The 17,287-nt window shown below is 40.8% G+C and overlaps 3 protein-coding genes across 3 annotated transcripts in view; 2 read left to right on the plus strand and 1 right to left on the minus strand.

Annotated features, from left to right (window-relative positions):
- Positions 1 to 13,957, minus strand: part of BTD (biotinidase) — a 30,348-nt gene extending 16,391 nt beyond the window's left edge. The window contains exon 1 of the mRNA XM_063452319.1: positions 13,852 to 13,957. Coding sequence (XP_063308389.1) covers positions 13,852 to 13,942 — 91 coding nt within the window. The 5' untranslated portion in view covers positions 13,943 to 13,957. The remainder of the gene's footprint in view (positions 1 to 13,851) is intronic.
- C4H2orf66 (chromosome 4 C2orf66 homolog) lies at positions 3,005 to 8,416 on the plus strand. The gene is made up of 3 exons (XM_063450697.1): positions 3,005 to 3,071; positions 3,176 to 3,296; positions 8,120 to 8,416. The coding sequence occupies exons 2-3, from the start codon at positions 3,177 to 3,179 to the stop codon at positions 8,279 to 8,281; spliced, it is 282 nt and encodes a 93-aa protein (XP_063306767.1). The 5' UTR covers positions 3,005 to 3,071; position 3,176; the 3' UTR covers positions 8,282 to 8,416.
- A 39-nt stretch (positions 13,958 to 13,996) lies between the features above and the next one.
- Positions 13,997 to 17,287, plus strand: part of HACL1 (2-hydroxyacyl-CoA lyase 1) — a 42,522-nt gene continuing 39,231 nt past the window's right edge. The window contains exons 1-2 of the mRNA XM_063452318.1: positions 13,997 to 14,113; positions 16,288 to 16,392. Coding sequence (XP_063308388.1) covers positions 14,051 to 14,113; positions 16,288 to 16,392 — 168 coding nt within the window. The 5' untranslated portion in view covers positions 13,997 to 14,050. The remainder of the gene's footprint in view (positions 14,114 to 16,287; positions 16,393 to 17,287) is intronic.

Consider the following 17,287-nt stretch of genomic DNA (forward strand, 5'->3'; position numbering starts at 1 on the left):
AAAGGGTTAATCCTAGAGGTACCTGGCACCCAGACCACTTCATTAAGCTGAAGTCGTCTGGGTGCCTAGAGTGGTCCTTTAAGCGGATTGCCATGGTGTGCCAATTGTATGCATCTAAAGCGGATTTCCACGGTGTGCCAATTGTATTCTTCTGAAGCTGATTGCCATGATGTGCCAAGTTTATGCATCTAAAAGTGATTGCCATGATATGCCAATTTTATGCATCTAAAGCGGATTGCCATGATGTGTCAATTGTATGCATCTAAAGCGGATTTCCACGGTGTGCCAATTGAATGCATCTAAAGCGGATTGCTATAGTTTGCCAATTGTATCCCTCTGAAGCGGATTGCCATTTTTAAAATACGCATTAAAAGCAAGTGGGTCTCGAAAAATTACCATTTTGAAAAGTGGGTCTCGGCCCATAAAAGTTTGGGAAGCCCTGGTCTACAATAACGATTTTAGCACCTGCATGGGATTTATCTTTATTTGAAGATTCCTTCTGTGCTTATTATAAGACATCTTCTAGATATTTTCATGTCCCATCTATGAGCATATATTCTATCTCTCCTTACTCATTATTTTATTTTGTTTTTTTCATTGTTCGAGATGGCTAAATAGCTGCCTAAATTTGGCAATTTCATTTTCAATTCACTAAAATGTGTGGTTTAGAGAATAAACCCCAATATTTTCAGAATTACACATGTACAGCTGTCTATGTATCATCTAAACTGTATCTGTCTGGGTGCAGGAGGTGTCAGCTGTCTAGGGGTAATATCCAGGGAAATTGGGGACCGTCATTATGTACCCAACATTAAGTCTGCTGGTTGTAATTGTAAGGGGCAGATTTATTTACACAGAGTTCTGTCACAGCTTCATAGCAGCAATGGTCACATAACTGCAAACATGGTAAAAGGGGGCTAGGTAAATACATATTGAGAAGAAGGACGGTCATGGACAAATATGTATATTGAAGCCTGTCTGTGGGCTGTGTGTGATGGGAGTAGCTGTCAGTGTGTGTTTACTCTCTGTAAAACATATAATCACTTCTCATTTTAAAATTTGACAAAATGCTAGAACGTGCACTATATAATGTTTTATTTAATGTGAAGTCACTACTTTTGAGAGATACATACAGGGAAATCACAAAATGACTATATTGCAGAGAACCACATCAATTAAATTGTACATAAAAGTAGCATTTTAAGACATTTTTCCAGTCACTGAAAAAGTAATTTGGTCGCCAATTTCAGTTATTTAGAGGAACAGGTCTAAATGTATGTGACCTGAAAAACCTACCACAGAAGAAAAAAAAGAGCATATTGAGTAATTCCTGTTATTAAATGGTTGTCTTATATTTTGTAATCACGGGGCAATCAAAAACACATTCACCTTACTGCTGTAAAATGTCAAAATGCCCTTTTAAAAAGACAGTTATTTATACAAAGTTCAACTCTTCCAGTGTGCTACTAAAAAAAAAACCCCCAAAAACCTAAAAAAAACAAACTGAAAAGTGGTGTTAATGCATCTATTACACAAGGGACTTTTCAGTCTTCCGAACAAATCAGTCTGGCTATTACCTTATCATTCCAAATGCATGTCACAAAAATATATCTGTGAAACATTTTGTTATGAGTTAAATATGGAGGATACGCATTGCAGGAAGCAACTGCAAAACATAGCCCAAGATGCTAGTCCATGGGGTTTATTCACTAAGCCGAGACTTATGGAGAATGTAGCCAAAGTGGATAAATTCTGTATCTCAGATATTAAAAAAGTATACCACCACCACCACAACAGGATTATTTTCATCAAGGTAAGCCATTATACATAAGCTGTGATCAGCTGTGGTTTTAGGTATGGATGTGGCCATTTTGGGATGGAATCCAATACTTTAAACTCTTCTTCAGAAATACTGATAAAAAAGAAAGTTGCTAAGAACATGCAATTTTCATGGTTGAGTGAGTAAACTAAGCTTCTAGAATTCGGTTGTGAAAAAAATGCACTACATAAAGAGTGCAGTGGGCCATTCACATACCGCCCAAGATTTCAAATGGATAATGAGGTACGCTTTCATTTTGGGGGTGTGACCAAGGACAGGGCTATTTAGGAGAGGCAGTCCCTTTTTTCAGTCCAAATCTAAATATCCCTCTTTTCTATCCTAATGTCCCTCTTTTCTAGGCGTGAGCGTATAACAGAGCTCCACAGCAATAATTCTCACAGTAATGTGTCTTTAAACCACAATAAATGTGTTAGAAATCAGTCTGTGTAAATAAGAGACATTGTTCTAAATTACATTTTAGTTGCATAAATTGTTATTAGTAAGTCACAAAAATAATTCTCAGTACAGCCTCGCATCTCAACACCCCTCCTCCCCCCCAATCACTCCCCTAAAATTAAAGTGCTCCTCTTTGTCCATGTGATATGTTGGGAGATATGGGTACATAATAACTCAAAGCAGGGGTAGGGCGTGTCTGACACATAAACCATATTGTCACACATGTGGCAATTAGTACGTGTTAGGCCTGGCTAGTAATGTACGAACTGAAATCCTGACCAGCACTACACCACATCAAAAGTTTTTTTTTGTTTAGTTTTTTTTAACAATAATTGCTCCTCTTTAAGTATATAAATAGACATTTCCTTTACAGGAAAATTACAGGAATTATAAACACACTTTTAGTCCTAAGTGTTTTAAAAAAAACAAAAAACGAGAGAGAATATCTCTGGGGGCAACGTCTATGACGTAGGATTGAAGCATCTCTCCAACACAAGGGCCTCTTCAAGTTTCATCAAACAAGACATTTCGTGAAACTTCTTTTCATGCGCAAAACCTTTTTGAGCGCACGTTGCAGCACTCTTACACATGACAGACAATCTCACAAGGACGCTAATTGCTACTCCATTTGTAGATGAACAAAGCAGGTCAACGCACGCAGCTCTGCACTATTTCAGTGTGGGATGAGTATTGTCATTAAGATGTATAAATTGAGGCTGTAAAGCAGACTGTCACTCTCTTTAGTGGATGACAAGAACGCGGTGGTGGACAGAGCAGCAAACACATTGTATTTGAGGTAGGAAACGGTTTCTCATTAAAAATATATGAAGCCTTCTCTAGCATTGAAGGTACGGGTACAGAGATGATTTATTTACGTGCATCTGTTCTGCTTTTTGTTAGGATGAAGCACACACAGTTTGCAGTAGCTACAATAATATCCTTATTTATTGCATGTGTTGCGGCTCAGTCTTCAAGGGAAGCAGAATGGAAATCCTTGGGGAACCCCTACAACAGAGATCTGGTAAATCTCAAATATTTGGATGCTTATTTTTTGGCATCTGTGTGCTCTGTTATGTGTCCAGATTGTGCTCAGCATGTTCAAACTAGTGTAAAAAGTAAATGAGCCGTTTTGTGGCAAGTAGAGTATTAACCGTAGCTAATTTGATGACAGAGAAATGGCAAGCTTATAAAGATTGAACCCGATAAGATATACAAATGTAAGCATTATTTATCTTTGGTTTTTAGTGAATCTTGACTTTTCAGATTGTCTTTTTAAAAAATAATTCTACTAAGTGTTTTTTTGTTTTTTTAGAATCTTGAATTTTCAAATAAATACCTTTTTTTTTAGTTATTAAAAGTTATTTAGTTTATACTTTTTATAGCATCCGACGACTACTTTCCACTTTGTAAATTAATCTGGGAAAGATGCATGTGCATACAGATTTCGAAATATCTGAAAATGTCAAACATTTACACGGTTATTCAAAGTGAGTTTTGTTAAAAATTCTAAGTGAATTTGAAATTTAAGGCCAAAGTAACTGGACTTTTGAACAGCTGATATCACCATTTTTTCCAGTTTGCTTATTTTGGTCTTTTAAAATTCCCAACAATTCTCACTAAAGTGAATAATACCCTGTTAGTGTTTGTTTGATTTTTTTTGTAATAACACTGTAATGTGTGTTACATTTTACATATCTGTTCATGTTGTGCATCACCTGAGTTGGGAAACTCTCCTGTAGCATAGAAACTCAGAGAAATCGTGTATCCCAGAGTTCCTCGCTTCATGGGCAAATGAACACAGAAAGGCAATGTGTTTAAGACTTCACCCTGTACCCCTAGCAACGTACACTTGTTTGTTTGTTTGTTTTTTAAAGCAAAGCATGGGTTATGATTTAAAGTGATCATTGACCAGAAACCAGTCATGCTCATTTGCATGTCAAAGTGGGAATTCTGGGGTAGTCGTGGAAACATGATCTCTCAACTTGAGATATGCAGGTGATGCACAACAGTAATTTTTCTGTCTGCACATTGAGTTTTTTCATGTCTGGTCTCTATAAAAATAATAATAATAATATATGTAGAAAAGGTAAATATTCACCACACATTTTTTCTGCTGGTGATTCAATATATATCTAATATGCCCACAAAAAAGAAAGAAAATTATAAAATAATATGCCCACAAAAAAAAAAAATTAAAAAAAATTCATCCTTGACTACAAGGTATCAATTAGACTTATCCTGGCATTACTAACTATCATAGTGTTGCATTTACTGCTTTTCTAAAATAGTATGCTTTTTTAAAAAAAAAAAAAAAAAAATCTACTGAATTTTATGAAGTAAGTATGTAAATAATGTATATATATCCTATCTGAAAATTCTTTATTGTTAATAACTAGTGATGTACCGAACTGTCCGCCGGCGAACAGTTCCCGGCGAACTTAGCGTGTTCGCGTTCGCCGCCGCGGGCGAACACATGGGCGGTTCGATCCGCCCCTATTCGTCATCATTTGGAAAACTTTGACCCTGTGCCTCTCGGTCAGCAGACACATTCCAGCCAATCAGCAGCACTCCCTCCCTTCCACACCCTCCAACCTCCCTCCCAGCATCCATTTTCGATTCATTCTGAAGCTGCATGCTTAGTGAGAGGAGGGAAAGTTTAGCTGCTGCTGATTAGATAGGGAAATTGATAGCTAGGCTAGGGTATTCAGTGTCCACTACAATCCTGAAGGTCTCATCTGATCTCTGCTGTAAGGACAGCACCCCAAAAAGCCCTTTTTAGGGCTATAACATCAGGCTGCTTTTTTTTTTTTTCCCCTGTGTAATGTAATTGCAGGTGCCTGCCTGCCAGCTTCTGTGTGAGGTTCACATTGGATACTGTGCCTACTTGCCCAGTGCCACCACTCATATCTGTTTTAACAATTGGTTAAGCTTTAGATTTAAAATAAATAATTTGTTTTCACTGTAATAGAAGAGCAGTTGCCTGCCTGCCAGCTTCTGTGTCAGGTTGGATGCCTTGCCCATTTGCACAGTCAGTGCCACCACTCATATCTGTTTTAACAATAGCTTAAGCTTTAGATTTTAAAGAAATCATTTTTTTTCACTGTAATAGAAGAGCAGTTGCCTGCCTGCCAGCTTCTGTGTCATATATAAACTACAAGCAGCGTGAAAACTATAAAAACTCAAGTGGCCATGCTGATCAAATTAAATAGTATGCTTTACACAGCGTATAAGGGTGATGTCACAGCACAACGGGAATCTAACAGGGGAAGAGGTGAAAGTCATCCTCCCCCTCCCATGACCCGCCATATCTGCCAAGTGACCCTATGTAGGGGTAACAGTCTCTATTCTGCTCTGTGTCAGTGTGTATCATGGTCTCTGAGGACGGGGAACAGTCTCTATTCTGCTCTGTGTCAGTGTGTATCAGGGGCTTTGGGGACAGGTGTCAATGTTAGGTGATTTCTGCCCTTTATGGATTAAAAGCAGACTCTGCATCAACTGTGTAATTTTCCATGGGAGTTTTGCCATGGATCCCCCTCCGGCATGCCACAGTCCAGGTGTTAGTCCCCTTGAAACAACTTTTCCATCACTTTTGTGGCCAGAAAGAGTCCCTGTTGGTTTTAAAATTCGCCTGCCCATTGAAGTCAATGGCGGTTCGCGCGGTTCGCGAACATTTGCGGAAGTTCGCGTTCGCCGTTCACGAACCTAAAATTTCGGGTTTGCGACAACACTATTAATAACTAAAGAATCAATTCCTCTAGCTAAAGTTAAACTTTATTTTTCAAAATCTCAATGGATGACCACTTGTTTTGTGTACAGTCATTAACAGTCATGTTAATGAACAAATCCCAAGATATATATTGTATATATTTGTATATTGGGCAAGCCCAGAGTTTCAACTTTATTCACTAAAATGAGAATTGTCAGGAATTAAAGAGACACTGTAGGCATCAGACCACTTCAGCCCATTGAAGTGGCCTAGGTGCCAATTCCCATCCCCCTTAATCCTGCAAGTGTAATTATTGCAGTTTCTATAAACTGCAAAAATTACCTTACAGGGTAAAGTCCTCCTCTAGTGGCTGTCTACCAGAGAGGGATTTCCGGGTTCTTAGACAACTTTTGGTTGTCTAAACGACGCTGGAAGTCCTCACGTTATGCATGAGGTCTTCCAGCGTTGCCGAAATCCCCATAGGAAAGCATTCACCTGGTAAACCCCTTAAGCTTACCAGGTGAAATGTCCTGGATACCTAGTGGTCCAGTGGGTTATCATATTTCTTGACTGTCTTGTGTGTGTAATAGTTCCCATGCAGTCCGGCACTTGGTGGGTCAAGGATTCTCAGCCCGTGCTGTGACACATTTGTGAATAATGCTTTCCTATGGGGAGGTCTAATGCGCGCGCGGCCGTTGCCCCACACTAGGTCTCCCCCGCTGGCAGATAATGGCGTGGGCAGAGCCTGACCCAGTACCAAGGGACATCGGCGCTGGATTCAGGTAAGTATCTGAAGGGGTTTTAACCCCTTCAGCGACGCGGGTTGGGGGGGGGGAGGGCTCCAGTATTCTACAGTGCAAGGAAAATGGGTTTGTTTTACTGGCACTAGTGAATCCCTTTAAAGGTTAAGTTCAAAGGGACACTAAAGCTACCCAGACCACTTTATCTCAATGAAGTGGTTTGGTTGTAGTGGTTCTGTCATTTTAACCCTGCAATTTAAAACAGTGCAGGTTTGCTAAAACTGCAAGTTTACACTGCAAGGTTAACCCACATCATGTGGCTGTCTTCCTGATGGCCACTAAAGTCACTTACTCTTCCAGAACTGAGTGACACGTGGTCATGGAATCAAATAGCTGATTATAGCAGCATTTAATTGGAGGACTACAGCATTTGGCTGCACATGAATAGTTCCAATCCAGTACTTCTCTATGAGATGCCCTGGATGAAGCAGATTGCAAAGCAGGCAGCTGCAACAGATGAGGTATGCAAAAAAAATAAAAAAAATAAAAAATACTGTGCATTACAGAAATTTAAAAATTAAAGGAACACTGTAGGATCAGGAACACACATATGTATTCCTGACCCTATAGTGTTCAAAAAACTATCTAGCCCCTAAATATAATAAAATCTTACTTTTATACCAATCTACTGCTGGCTCTGCCCCTGATCTACCTCCTTGGCTGACATAATCAGAAGTAATGATCTCAGCCAATCACAATGCTTTACCATTGGAATGCAATGGGTTGGTTGAGATTGTCAATTATGATGATCTCAGCCAAGGAATCAGGCAAGGGGGCCGAGCTAAATACCGCCCTGGCCAATCAGCATCTCCTCATAGAGATGCATTGAATCAAGGCATCTCTATGATAAAAGTTCAGTGTCTCCATGCAGAGGGTGGAGACACTGAATGTCAGGAAGAACCTCTAGTAGCCATCTGAGGAGTGGCCAGTGGAGGTATCCGTTGGCAGTAATGTAAGCACAGCCTTTTCTCTGTTTACTGCAAAAAGCCTGAAGGAATGATTATACTCACCAGAACAAATACAATAAGCTGTAGCTGTTCTGGTGTCTATAGTGCCCCTTTAAACTTATTCAGGAAGTGTAGGGAGGCACAGCCAGAGGAGTTGTGGCTACAACTGCATAAACAAAGTGATTTAACTCCTAAATAGAAAATAGTTGAGAGGCATGACCTATACAACAAAACCAACCACTTCAGCTAAGGTTGAGCTAACGTTATTTTGGTGCATAGTGTCCCCCTTTTAAGTGAAATCTATGGTATCTATGAAAGCAGACTATAACATGGTTTGCAATAATCTTTATAAATATTCCACCATTTATTGATTTTATTTATCTCCTTTTAGTTTTTCAAATTCTTGAAATCTTATATCACTGGAAGAGGGGGAAGTCACATGGTGAGCCCCGGAACAAAGGACAAGCTTGTGAATGATCTGAGAACAAACATGGACTCAAAGTATAGCAACCTTGAGGAAATTATGGACAACAATGAGATAGAAGATATATAATCACCGACGTTACGTTTTAACAACTGTAATGTAAGGAAGTGGTGTTCAACATGCCATAACAAAAACACTCATAACAATCCAAACAATTTATGCTAACATGTTTATTTGATTTCTAGCCTCTAGCTATTGCATTCCTTGAAAGTATGTTTTATTTTGAATTGATAATAAAAGTTGTTTATACACATATCTGCTGGATTTTTTTTTAATATTGTTTAATGTCAAAATATTCTAAAATAATTATAATAATTATTTACATTGCTATTTCTGCATCATACTTAAATAATTCAATGCATTATATGGTTGGCTTTAAACGTGAAAGTTGAAGGGAGACGGAAGGCTGGAGATGTTCCCTTTATTAATGCATTAAAAATTTGCAAAAAATAAAACAAAAAAAGAACAAAATACTTGCAGAATTTTTAAAGGACTTCTGTGACTCACTTTAACATCAGCATGGAGGTAGGCACTGTAACTGCTTCATCTCCTTGAAGGGGCTCTAATGACAAGGTTCAGAGATTAACAGGGGTATGAAAACTTGGAAATGTAATCTATTTTCCCTGTATTTGGTGAGTGCTGTTGGCATATTCTTTGTCCCAAACCCCCTTAGCTTACCAGGTGAAATATCCTGGATACCTAGTGGTCCAGTGGGTTATCATATTCCTTGACTGTCTTGTGTATGAGTGTGTGTAATAGTTCCCATGCAGTCCGGCACTTGGTGGGTCAAGGATTCCCAGCCCGTGCTCTGACACATCCGTGAGTGCCAGGACCACAAGGGAGTGATTACTATGGTCTGCACCCAATGGAAGAACAGACCACATGCTCCATGCCAAGACTGGACCCTCCCAGGTTCCCCTGCAGCAGTTCTGCCGCTTGCCCATGACCAGAGCCTGCCATTTAGTGCTAAAACCTGCTCAAAAATGGAGGACTGCACCAGAGGACTCCAGCTACCATAACCAATTCAATTAGATGAAATGGGTATGCTGCCAACTACAGTGTCCCTTTAACATTTTCAGCCAATCAGTTCTTTCTCATACAAATGTATTGGAGCAGCACCAAGCGCTCATAAGTGTGACATCTCATGCACGTGCACAGCATTCATGTGACTTTACATGCGTGTGTGCTACATGGTGTTTTTTTTTTTTTTGTTAAGCGCTAAAGCAAATGCTGTAGTGTTTGGAGATGACACTGACTTTAATGCAAGTGCTGCTGACTGCTGCTGTGGTATTTATGGACTCTTTTAGACATTTGTCTGTTTAGCCTTAGGTTAGCCCAAATATAACATCACAGATGCTTTATTCAATAAAGAATGAATTGAGGTAAATTGTAAACAAGATTTCAAAATGAAGGCTATATCGCCAAGCTGTTACTAGCTGTTACTGCTCTGCTCCGGTCCTCCCGTCCCACCACCTGTTCCCTCGATCCTATTCCTTCATATCTCAGCCGCACTCTGTCTTCCTCACTCAAATTTTCAATCTCTCCCTTTCCTCCGGCACATTTTCCTCACCCTTCAAGCATGCAACCATAACGCCGATTCTGAAAAACCCAACCTTGACCCCAACTCCCCATCACACTATCGCCCTATATCGCTACTGCCATTTGCCTCCAAGATCCTTGAGAGAGTTGCGAGATTGACAGACTTTCTCGAATCCAACTCTCTGCTTGACCAGCTTCAGTCTGGATTCTGCGCTCGTCACTCTGTTGAAACAGCTGTGACCAAAGTATCCAACGACTTAATTGCTGCTAAATCTCACGGCCATTACTCTATCCTAATCCTCCTTGATCTTTCTGCTGCCTTTGACACTGTTGGTCATCAACAGCTTCTTCTCATTCTCCGTAATCTCGGTCTACAGGATACTGCTTTATCCTGGTGCTCCTCCTACCTCTCCCAGTGCTTTTTCAGTGTTTCTTTCTCTGGCTCTGCCTCTTCTCCCCAACCCCTCTCTGTTGGCGTTCCCCAAGGTTCTGTCCTTGGTCCCCTATTATTCTCAGTCTATACTGCCTCCCTTGGTAAACTCATCAGCTCCTTTGGCTTCCAATATCATTTATATGCAGATGACACACAAATCTACCTGTCCTCTCCTGATCTCTCCCCGCCCATCTTGACTCGTGTCTCTGACTGCCTCTCTGCGACTTCTAACTGGATGTCTACTCACTTTCTTAAACTCAGCCTGTCCAAAACAGAACTTCTGGTCTTTCCTCCCTCAAGTGTTGCTACTCCCGTGTCTGTCTGTCTCCAAGTCAACGGCGCCACCATCACCTGTACCTCGCAGGCTCGCTGCCTAGCTGCTCTCTTTGACTCCGACCTCTCCTTCACCACTCATGTCCAGTCGATTGCCAAATCCATCCGACTCCATCTCAAAAACATAGCTTGCATCCGCCCTTATTTAACACCAGACACAGCTAAGGTGCTGGTCCATGCCATTGTTCTTTCTTGCCTTGACTACCGCAATCCCCTTCTCAGTTGTCTTACGTGTTCCCAGATTGCACCACTGCAATCTATAATAAATGCGGCGGCGAGGCTCATTTTTCTGTCCGCCCGCACCTCCCATGCCTCCCCCCTCTGTCAGTCCCTACATTGGCTTCCAGTTAGATATAGGGATCAGTTTAAGATTCTGGTGCTTGCTTACAAGTCCCTACATAATGCTGCTCCAACCTACCTATCCTCCCTAATACACAAGTATGTCTCGTTGTGGCCCCTGCGCTCTGCCGAAGACCTACATCTATCCCCTGTCAGTACTCCCACATATGATGCTCTGGAACTCCCTTCGCTTCTCCGTTAGACTTTCACCCAGTCTCCACTCCTTCAAAAAAAATTATGAAAACACACTTCTTCAGGAAAGCATATCATCTAAACTGTTAGCGAGTTTTCATCCTCCCCCTCCCAATGACTTCTCTCCTGCAACTGTCAAAAATAACCTACTAAGTTCTCAGTGATTACTTTTCTAGCAAACCTAATTCATTACCCCTACTTATACCCTTTGTGTCACTATACCCCACTCCCTCTAGCATGTAAGCTCATTGAGCGGGAACCTCAACCCCTCTGTGGCATCCATTTGTCTCGTTACAATTACGTGTCTGTTAGTCCACCCATTGTACCGCGCTATGGAATTTGCTGGTGCAATATAAATCATAAAATAATAATAGTAATAATAATTAGAGAATGCTTCTAATTTATCTATTTTGGCCTTGAATTTGCAATCCAGTTTTTATTTTACTACAAATCATTGTTAAATTAATAAACCCTCAATATATGATTTGATATAATGATAACAAGCCACGCCTGACAAATACATTTGTGTACGGGATTATGGAAGGGGCGCACATTAAACTGTGTGTAATTTAATATATGAAAGTCGGTTGAGGTGTGCCGAAACCGACGTGAGGTTAGGCCTGCAAAAGAGGGCCCACCCAGGTATAATGATATATGAAGAGGGTGTGGTGGGAGGGAATTTCCGAAATCGTCGCAGACAGGTGAGTAAGGGGATTTGCTGGGTTTAAATAGCCATAAAATCCCTCCCACAATTTCAGGCATACGCCTTCTATATATCTCCCAAAAATTCCAATGAAAAAAAAAAAAAAGGTCACTCTTGGGTCCAAGTGTGGTAAAAGGTCAGGACATGACTAAGAACCATTTTGTATTTATAGTAAAAACCAAAGAAAAAAGTTACCTGCGCTCGCTCCTTAATCCCTATGTGTTTTTAAACAAATGGAGGTCATTTAGTTACTCCAATGGCCACTGGAGGAAATGCCAGCCTGCCAACGTCAAGGCAGACCCCCCCTAGACGGGTCCTACTTTGACCCTTCACCTTGCTTCCTTGAGCTTCTGGCAAAGATATCTCTAATGAGACAAAAAGGGTTATTTCTATATACACCCCTATATACTTATTAACCCTTAATAGGGAACACATGGGTCAGAGTAGGACCCGTCTAGCTGGGGTCTGCCTTGACGTTGGCAGGCGTTTCGCCGCCAGAGTTGTACTTTCTCCCAATTCACAGTGAGGCTACAATAATCCCAATCACGATAATCAAAGTCACGGTATAGCTGTTCCCTACAAACATGAGATGAGACTCTATGTTGAGGGTAAGCAGGAACTGATTTATTGGCAGCCACAACTGGCCTTATATGCAGGTCCCTATGAAAGGGGCATTCCCCACTGGACCTGAGAGGGGACTATGACAAAGTACACAACTTAATGACATTAACTATCAGGTCCAGGACATACACATTAATAACACCCCAAAATGCATATAATAATAACAGGTACCCCCTCAAGTCCTATATCCCCGGACAGCCTGAATCTAATCGCCCAACATATCCTGAAAGCACTCAGATCCCACAAAATGCCATTGGGGTATAGTTTAGGGTCTCCTTAGGGGGTACGAAACACAGAAAATATACGAATGAAACTCTTCGTACATGCTCTCAATCTGTGTCCCTTGTTTGGGAGCTTGTTCCCACCGAACGCCACTCTCCTCATACGAACCCAATCAAACATACAGAGAGATGGAAGTCCCCGCAGTGTTCGCGCCGTCGAGTGTCTGATTTGAGTTCCATGCACTCGACGACCAAACACCGCGGTATGCGCTCGCGGCTAAAGATGGCCGCCACCACGTGTTCGCACATACGAATGACGGCCACCCAGCCGACTGTTCTGAACGTTGGGTTAATTGCAGTTACTGAGGTGAGACCAAGGGTCAACAGGGTCAATGAGCAGCACACGACTCCCCTGGGTGGTCTGGCTGTTTGGCAGTTTGGTCGGTATACGAACCAGATGTCTCAGAGGTTCGGTGAATCCCATATACCGAACCACCCAGTGTAGCAAGTAAACGGAATAAAAGGGGAAACAATCCAGGGATAGGGGGATCTATCACATGCACCTTCATTATTAATTTTAAAAATAATGGTTTACTATTTTTAACATCACATATATGCAGAATGTAACCAGTGCATCCCCCCCACCCCCCTCTTGCTGTTACTAGTGACAGACAGTACATGCTTTGCACCTTATACACAGTCACCCATGAACCAGACAGTCATACCCCAGGCTCTGCTGTATGATCAGACCTTTGAAAATACTACAAGGTTTTGGACTTTGTGACAGCCATGTGCACTTTGGCCAGCATTTATTATTGTTTTGCTAATATTATCAGTTTGGCTCCAGGTTTGTGCCTGCAGTATAACCAAGGTACAGCCTCAGCCTTGCTCTATGCTCTGTGTATAATTAATCTGAAAAAAGGTGGCCATTATGGACAAACATATCTTTATTTTATGCATGAAATAAGGTAGCACTTAGCACGGAAATGTTTAATCTGGCAACATATTCTACAATGCATCTGATCCTATTGTACTGCGCTGCAGAATTTGTTGGCGCTTTATAAATATTGATAATAATAACTGTACATTATCAGAGGGTAACATCATGACACCTCAACTATTTGGAATCATATTATAATGGAAACACATGATAATGATCACAAGCAGGTGCAACTTGCAGCTGATTTGATCCGTTTGATAGCAGGATGGAATTCTCATTGCTAACAGATCTACAAGAACACCGACACATGGAACTCACCTTTGATACAGTTACTCTCCAGCCATGGACATTGTAGCCACGCCCCGTGACAGCCAACAGCTCTGTGTCCGATTGGTAGGATCAATTCCATGCTTAGAACCCTAGCGAATAGCTGTTGCGGTGACGTCACGGCGGGCTGTTAAGGAAGTGCAGTGTGCTGGTGCAGATTGGCACAGAGTCCTCTCAGCCAGCTGGAGAGATGGCAACCCTTGAGGAGACTGTCACCGGGGCACAGATTGTTGCAGAAGCTTTAGTAGCACAAGTAAGGCTTCTTATGTGTTGTGCTTCTCTTGTGATGCTGACCTACCTATTATATCACTTGGTGAACCTATATGTCTTAATCTACCATTTAAACTAATTATAATAATTACCATGGTGGTTAGTTTTGGGCATAGCGTCCTTTGTAAGCTATATTTCCATGGAATGTCTGGCTGAGCATCATGGGATGCGTAGTCATTAGCAACTTGGAGTGCCAGAACTTGACCATCACTATATCTTAATGTTACATTAGTGATCCCAGGTGAATCCCATAACACTGATCAGCAGCTGTTCAGTGCACTAGCACTGCATTCCTATTGCAATGTAAATCAATATAACACTGGGGAGAATCTACAGTATTATTCTACAAGATTAAAGTGAATTCAGGGACACTATAGTCACCAGAACAACTACAGCTTAATGTAGTTGTTCTGGTGTCTATGGCCTGTTCCGGCAGGCTTTTTAATATAAACACTTTCTTTTCAAAGAAAAGGCAATGTTTGCATTGCTGCCTAGGAACACCTCTAATGGCAGTCAGTCAGATGGCCACTAGAGGTGCTTCCTGGGTCAGTGCTACAGTGTAGCTTTGCATGGATTTGCTGATTGTTCCAAATAGAGATGCATTGATTCAATGCATCTCTATGAGGAGATGCTGATTGGCACTAGCTTTCCATTGGGAAAGCATTGGATTGGCTGAGATTGTCAATTTTGATGAAGGGGGGCCGGCCATCTAATGTGTTTTTAACACTATAGGATCAGGAATACACGTTTGTATTCCTGACTCTATAGTGTTCATTTAAATTTGAAATTCACTTTGAATTCTCACTTTAGTAAATAATCCTGCTAATAAGTGTTTTGAAGAATTCATCTTAATACAATTGAAGAATGTGCCACTGAAATTATTTTAAAATAGAATTGTTTGGCAATCTCATTCCTTGTGCATATTTTTGGTCTCTGCAAAAAAAAGGTTGAGACCATCCATCCCGATACAAGTCTCAAACCTTTCACTGGACACAAAACACATAACTTTGTTGTGTAATAAGGCCAGAGGATGAGAACACTTGCTTATGAAACAGCATTTTACCAAAGCCAATAGGTGGTTGGGGTGAAAGAGCCATGTACTGCACTAGAATATTGCAGGTGCTATATATACATGGACCTATGTTCTTAACACTATAGTCACCAAAGCAACTTTAGCTTAATGAAGTTATGGTGTATAGATCATGCCCTGCAGTCTCACTGCTCAATTCTCTGTCATTTAGAAATGAAAGAACTTCTAAATGTGTTTATATTTTTTGTGATTTTATAGCCATATCTCCCCTGGCTATGACTCACACAGCTTGCATGATAACAAATTGGTTACTCTTTCAATCACATGTAACTTAATTAAAAGGTTTTTATCTCTGTAAATTGAATGTTAGCTATTAGCGGAGAAATGTTAAATTAAACAGAATCTACATTAAAGGAAGTATAAACATTAGATGATTCTTTACAGGAAGTGTTTAGGAAAGCTGTGCACATCGCATGCAAGGAAGTGTGACTAGGGCTGCAGAGAATTGAGCAGTGAGACTGCAGGGACATGATCTATACACGAAAATGGCTTCATGAACGGGACTCCATAGGCACCCAGTCCACTTCAGCTCATTAAAGTGGTCTGGGTGCAGTGTCCCAGATCCTTAACCCTGCAAAGATAATTATTGCAGTTTAAAAAAAAAAAAAAAAACACAATAATTACTTTTCAGGGTTAACTCCCCTACAAAACAGCCACTAGAGGGACTTCGAAGTTGCTGTTGGGCAACTCTTTGTCATCTAACTGACGCTAATCGTCCTCACGCTATGCATGGGAACATCGTGCGTCACCCAGACCCCATAAGAAAACCTTGTATAATGATTTCCTATGGGTAAATCCTAATGCGAGTGCAGCCATTGCCGTGCATGTGCATTAAGTCTCCCCAGCCAAGGAGCGAAGGCGGACCCGAGCCAGCGCTGGACTAAGGTAAGGATCAGAAGGGGTGATTAACCCCTTCTGCATAGCGTGTATCTCTAGTAAATTAGTTTGTTAATAGAACAGCCTGGAATTGTGTCATTAACAGGTCCTGTACATTTAAATCCTCAAGAAATCTGAATATCACTTTTAGAATTGTTTATATATTTGTATTATGTTTTTTTTTTCCTTAGAATGTAAAGTACATGTTTGGTATTGTTGGCATTCCTGTTATAGAAGTGGCTATTGCAGCCCAGGTAGCTGGAATCAAGTACGTGGGGATGAGGAACGAGCAAGCTGTAAGTTTTCCAAAATTTTCTTCAAGAAAGTAGAACGGTCATGTGAGATTTATGCACAAAATAGTTTTTATTTATTTATTTATTTATTTTTTAAATTCTCAACTTTTTAAAAACATCATTATTATTTGTTAAATTTTCATTGTATGACTAGCTATCCTGGCCCAGCCAGAGCATACTATTTCATTATGAAAAAAAGCCCGTATGCGGAAGCTTTTATATAGCATTTATCTGCAGATACCCATTCCTGTGGGAAAGCATTGTATTGGCTGAGATCATCAAGTTTGAGCCATGGAGGTGGTGCAAGTCGGAGCCAGCAGTGGCGAGACTGTCGCAGCGTGGGGGGGGGGGGGGGGTGAGAAATGCGAGTAAAATCATCTTTTTACTGCTCTGACAGCGGGGTCAGGGACCTAAATAGTGGGTTTAAAACTATAGTGTCAGGAATGCAGGTTTGTGTTCCTGACACTATTGTGTTCCTTTAATTGAAATAGGTCAAATTTTGCATTACAATCTTAGATTTTTTTTTACTTTGTTGTTTCACCCTACATGTAAATATTAATCACGACTTGCTGTCTTAGTTATTTTATACTTTGAAAATCACATTCTGAAGGCACATTTATTTAACCCCTTAAGGACACATGACATGTGTGACATGTCATGATTCCCTTTTATTCCAGAAGTTTGGTCCTTAAGGGGTTAAATAAAAAATTTAAGGAGAATAATCCGCATTATGGCAGAACTGTGAGCTCTGTTTGTGTAATCTATGGCATGGGAATACCCCAGCTTTAGAGAAGTGATATTTATGCACCATTCCCCAAATACCATAAGCCAATGGTAGGCCATCTTTGGCACTCCAGATGTTGTGGACCAAATGTCCCCTGATGCTTTGCCATTATTA

This window comes from Pelobates fuscus, chromosome 4, assembly GCF_036172605.1.
Source record: "Pelobates fuscus isolate aPelFus1 chromosome 4, aPelFus1.pri, whole genome shotgun sequence".
In the NCBI taxonomy this organism is placed as follows: domain Eukaryota; kingdom Metazoa; phylum Chordata; class Amphibia; order Anura; family Pelobatidae; genus Pelobates; species Pelobates fuscus.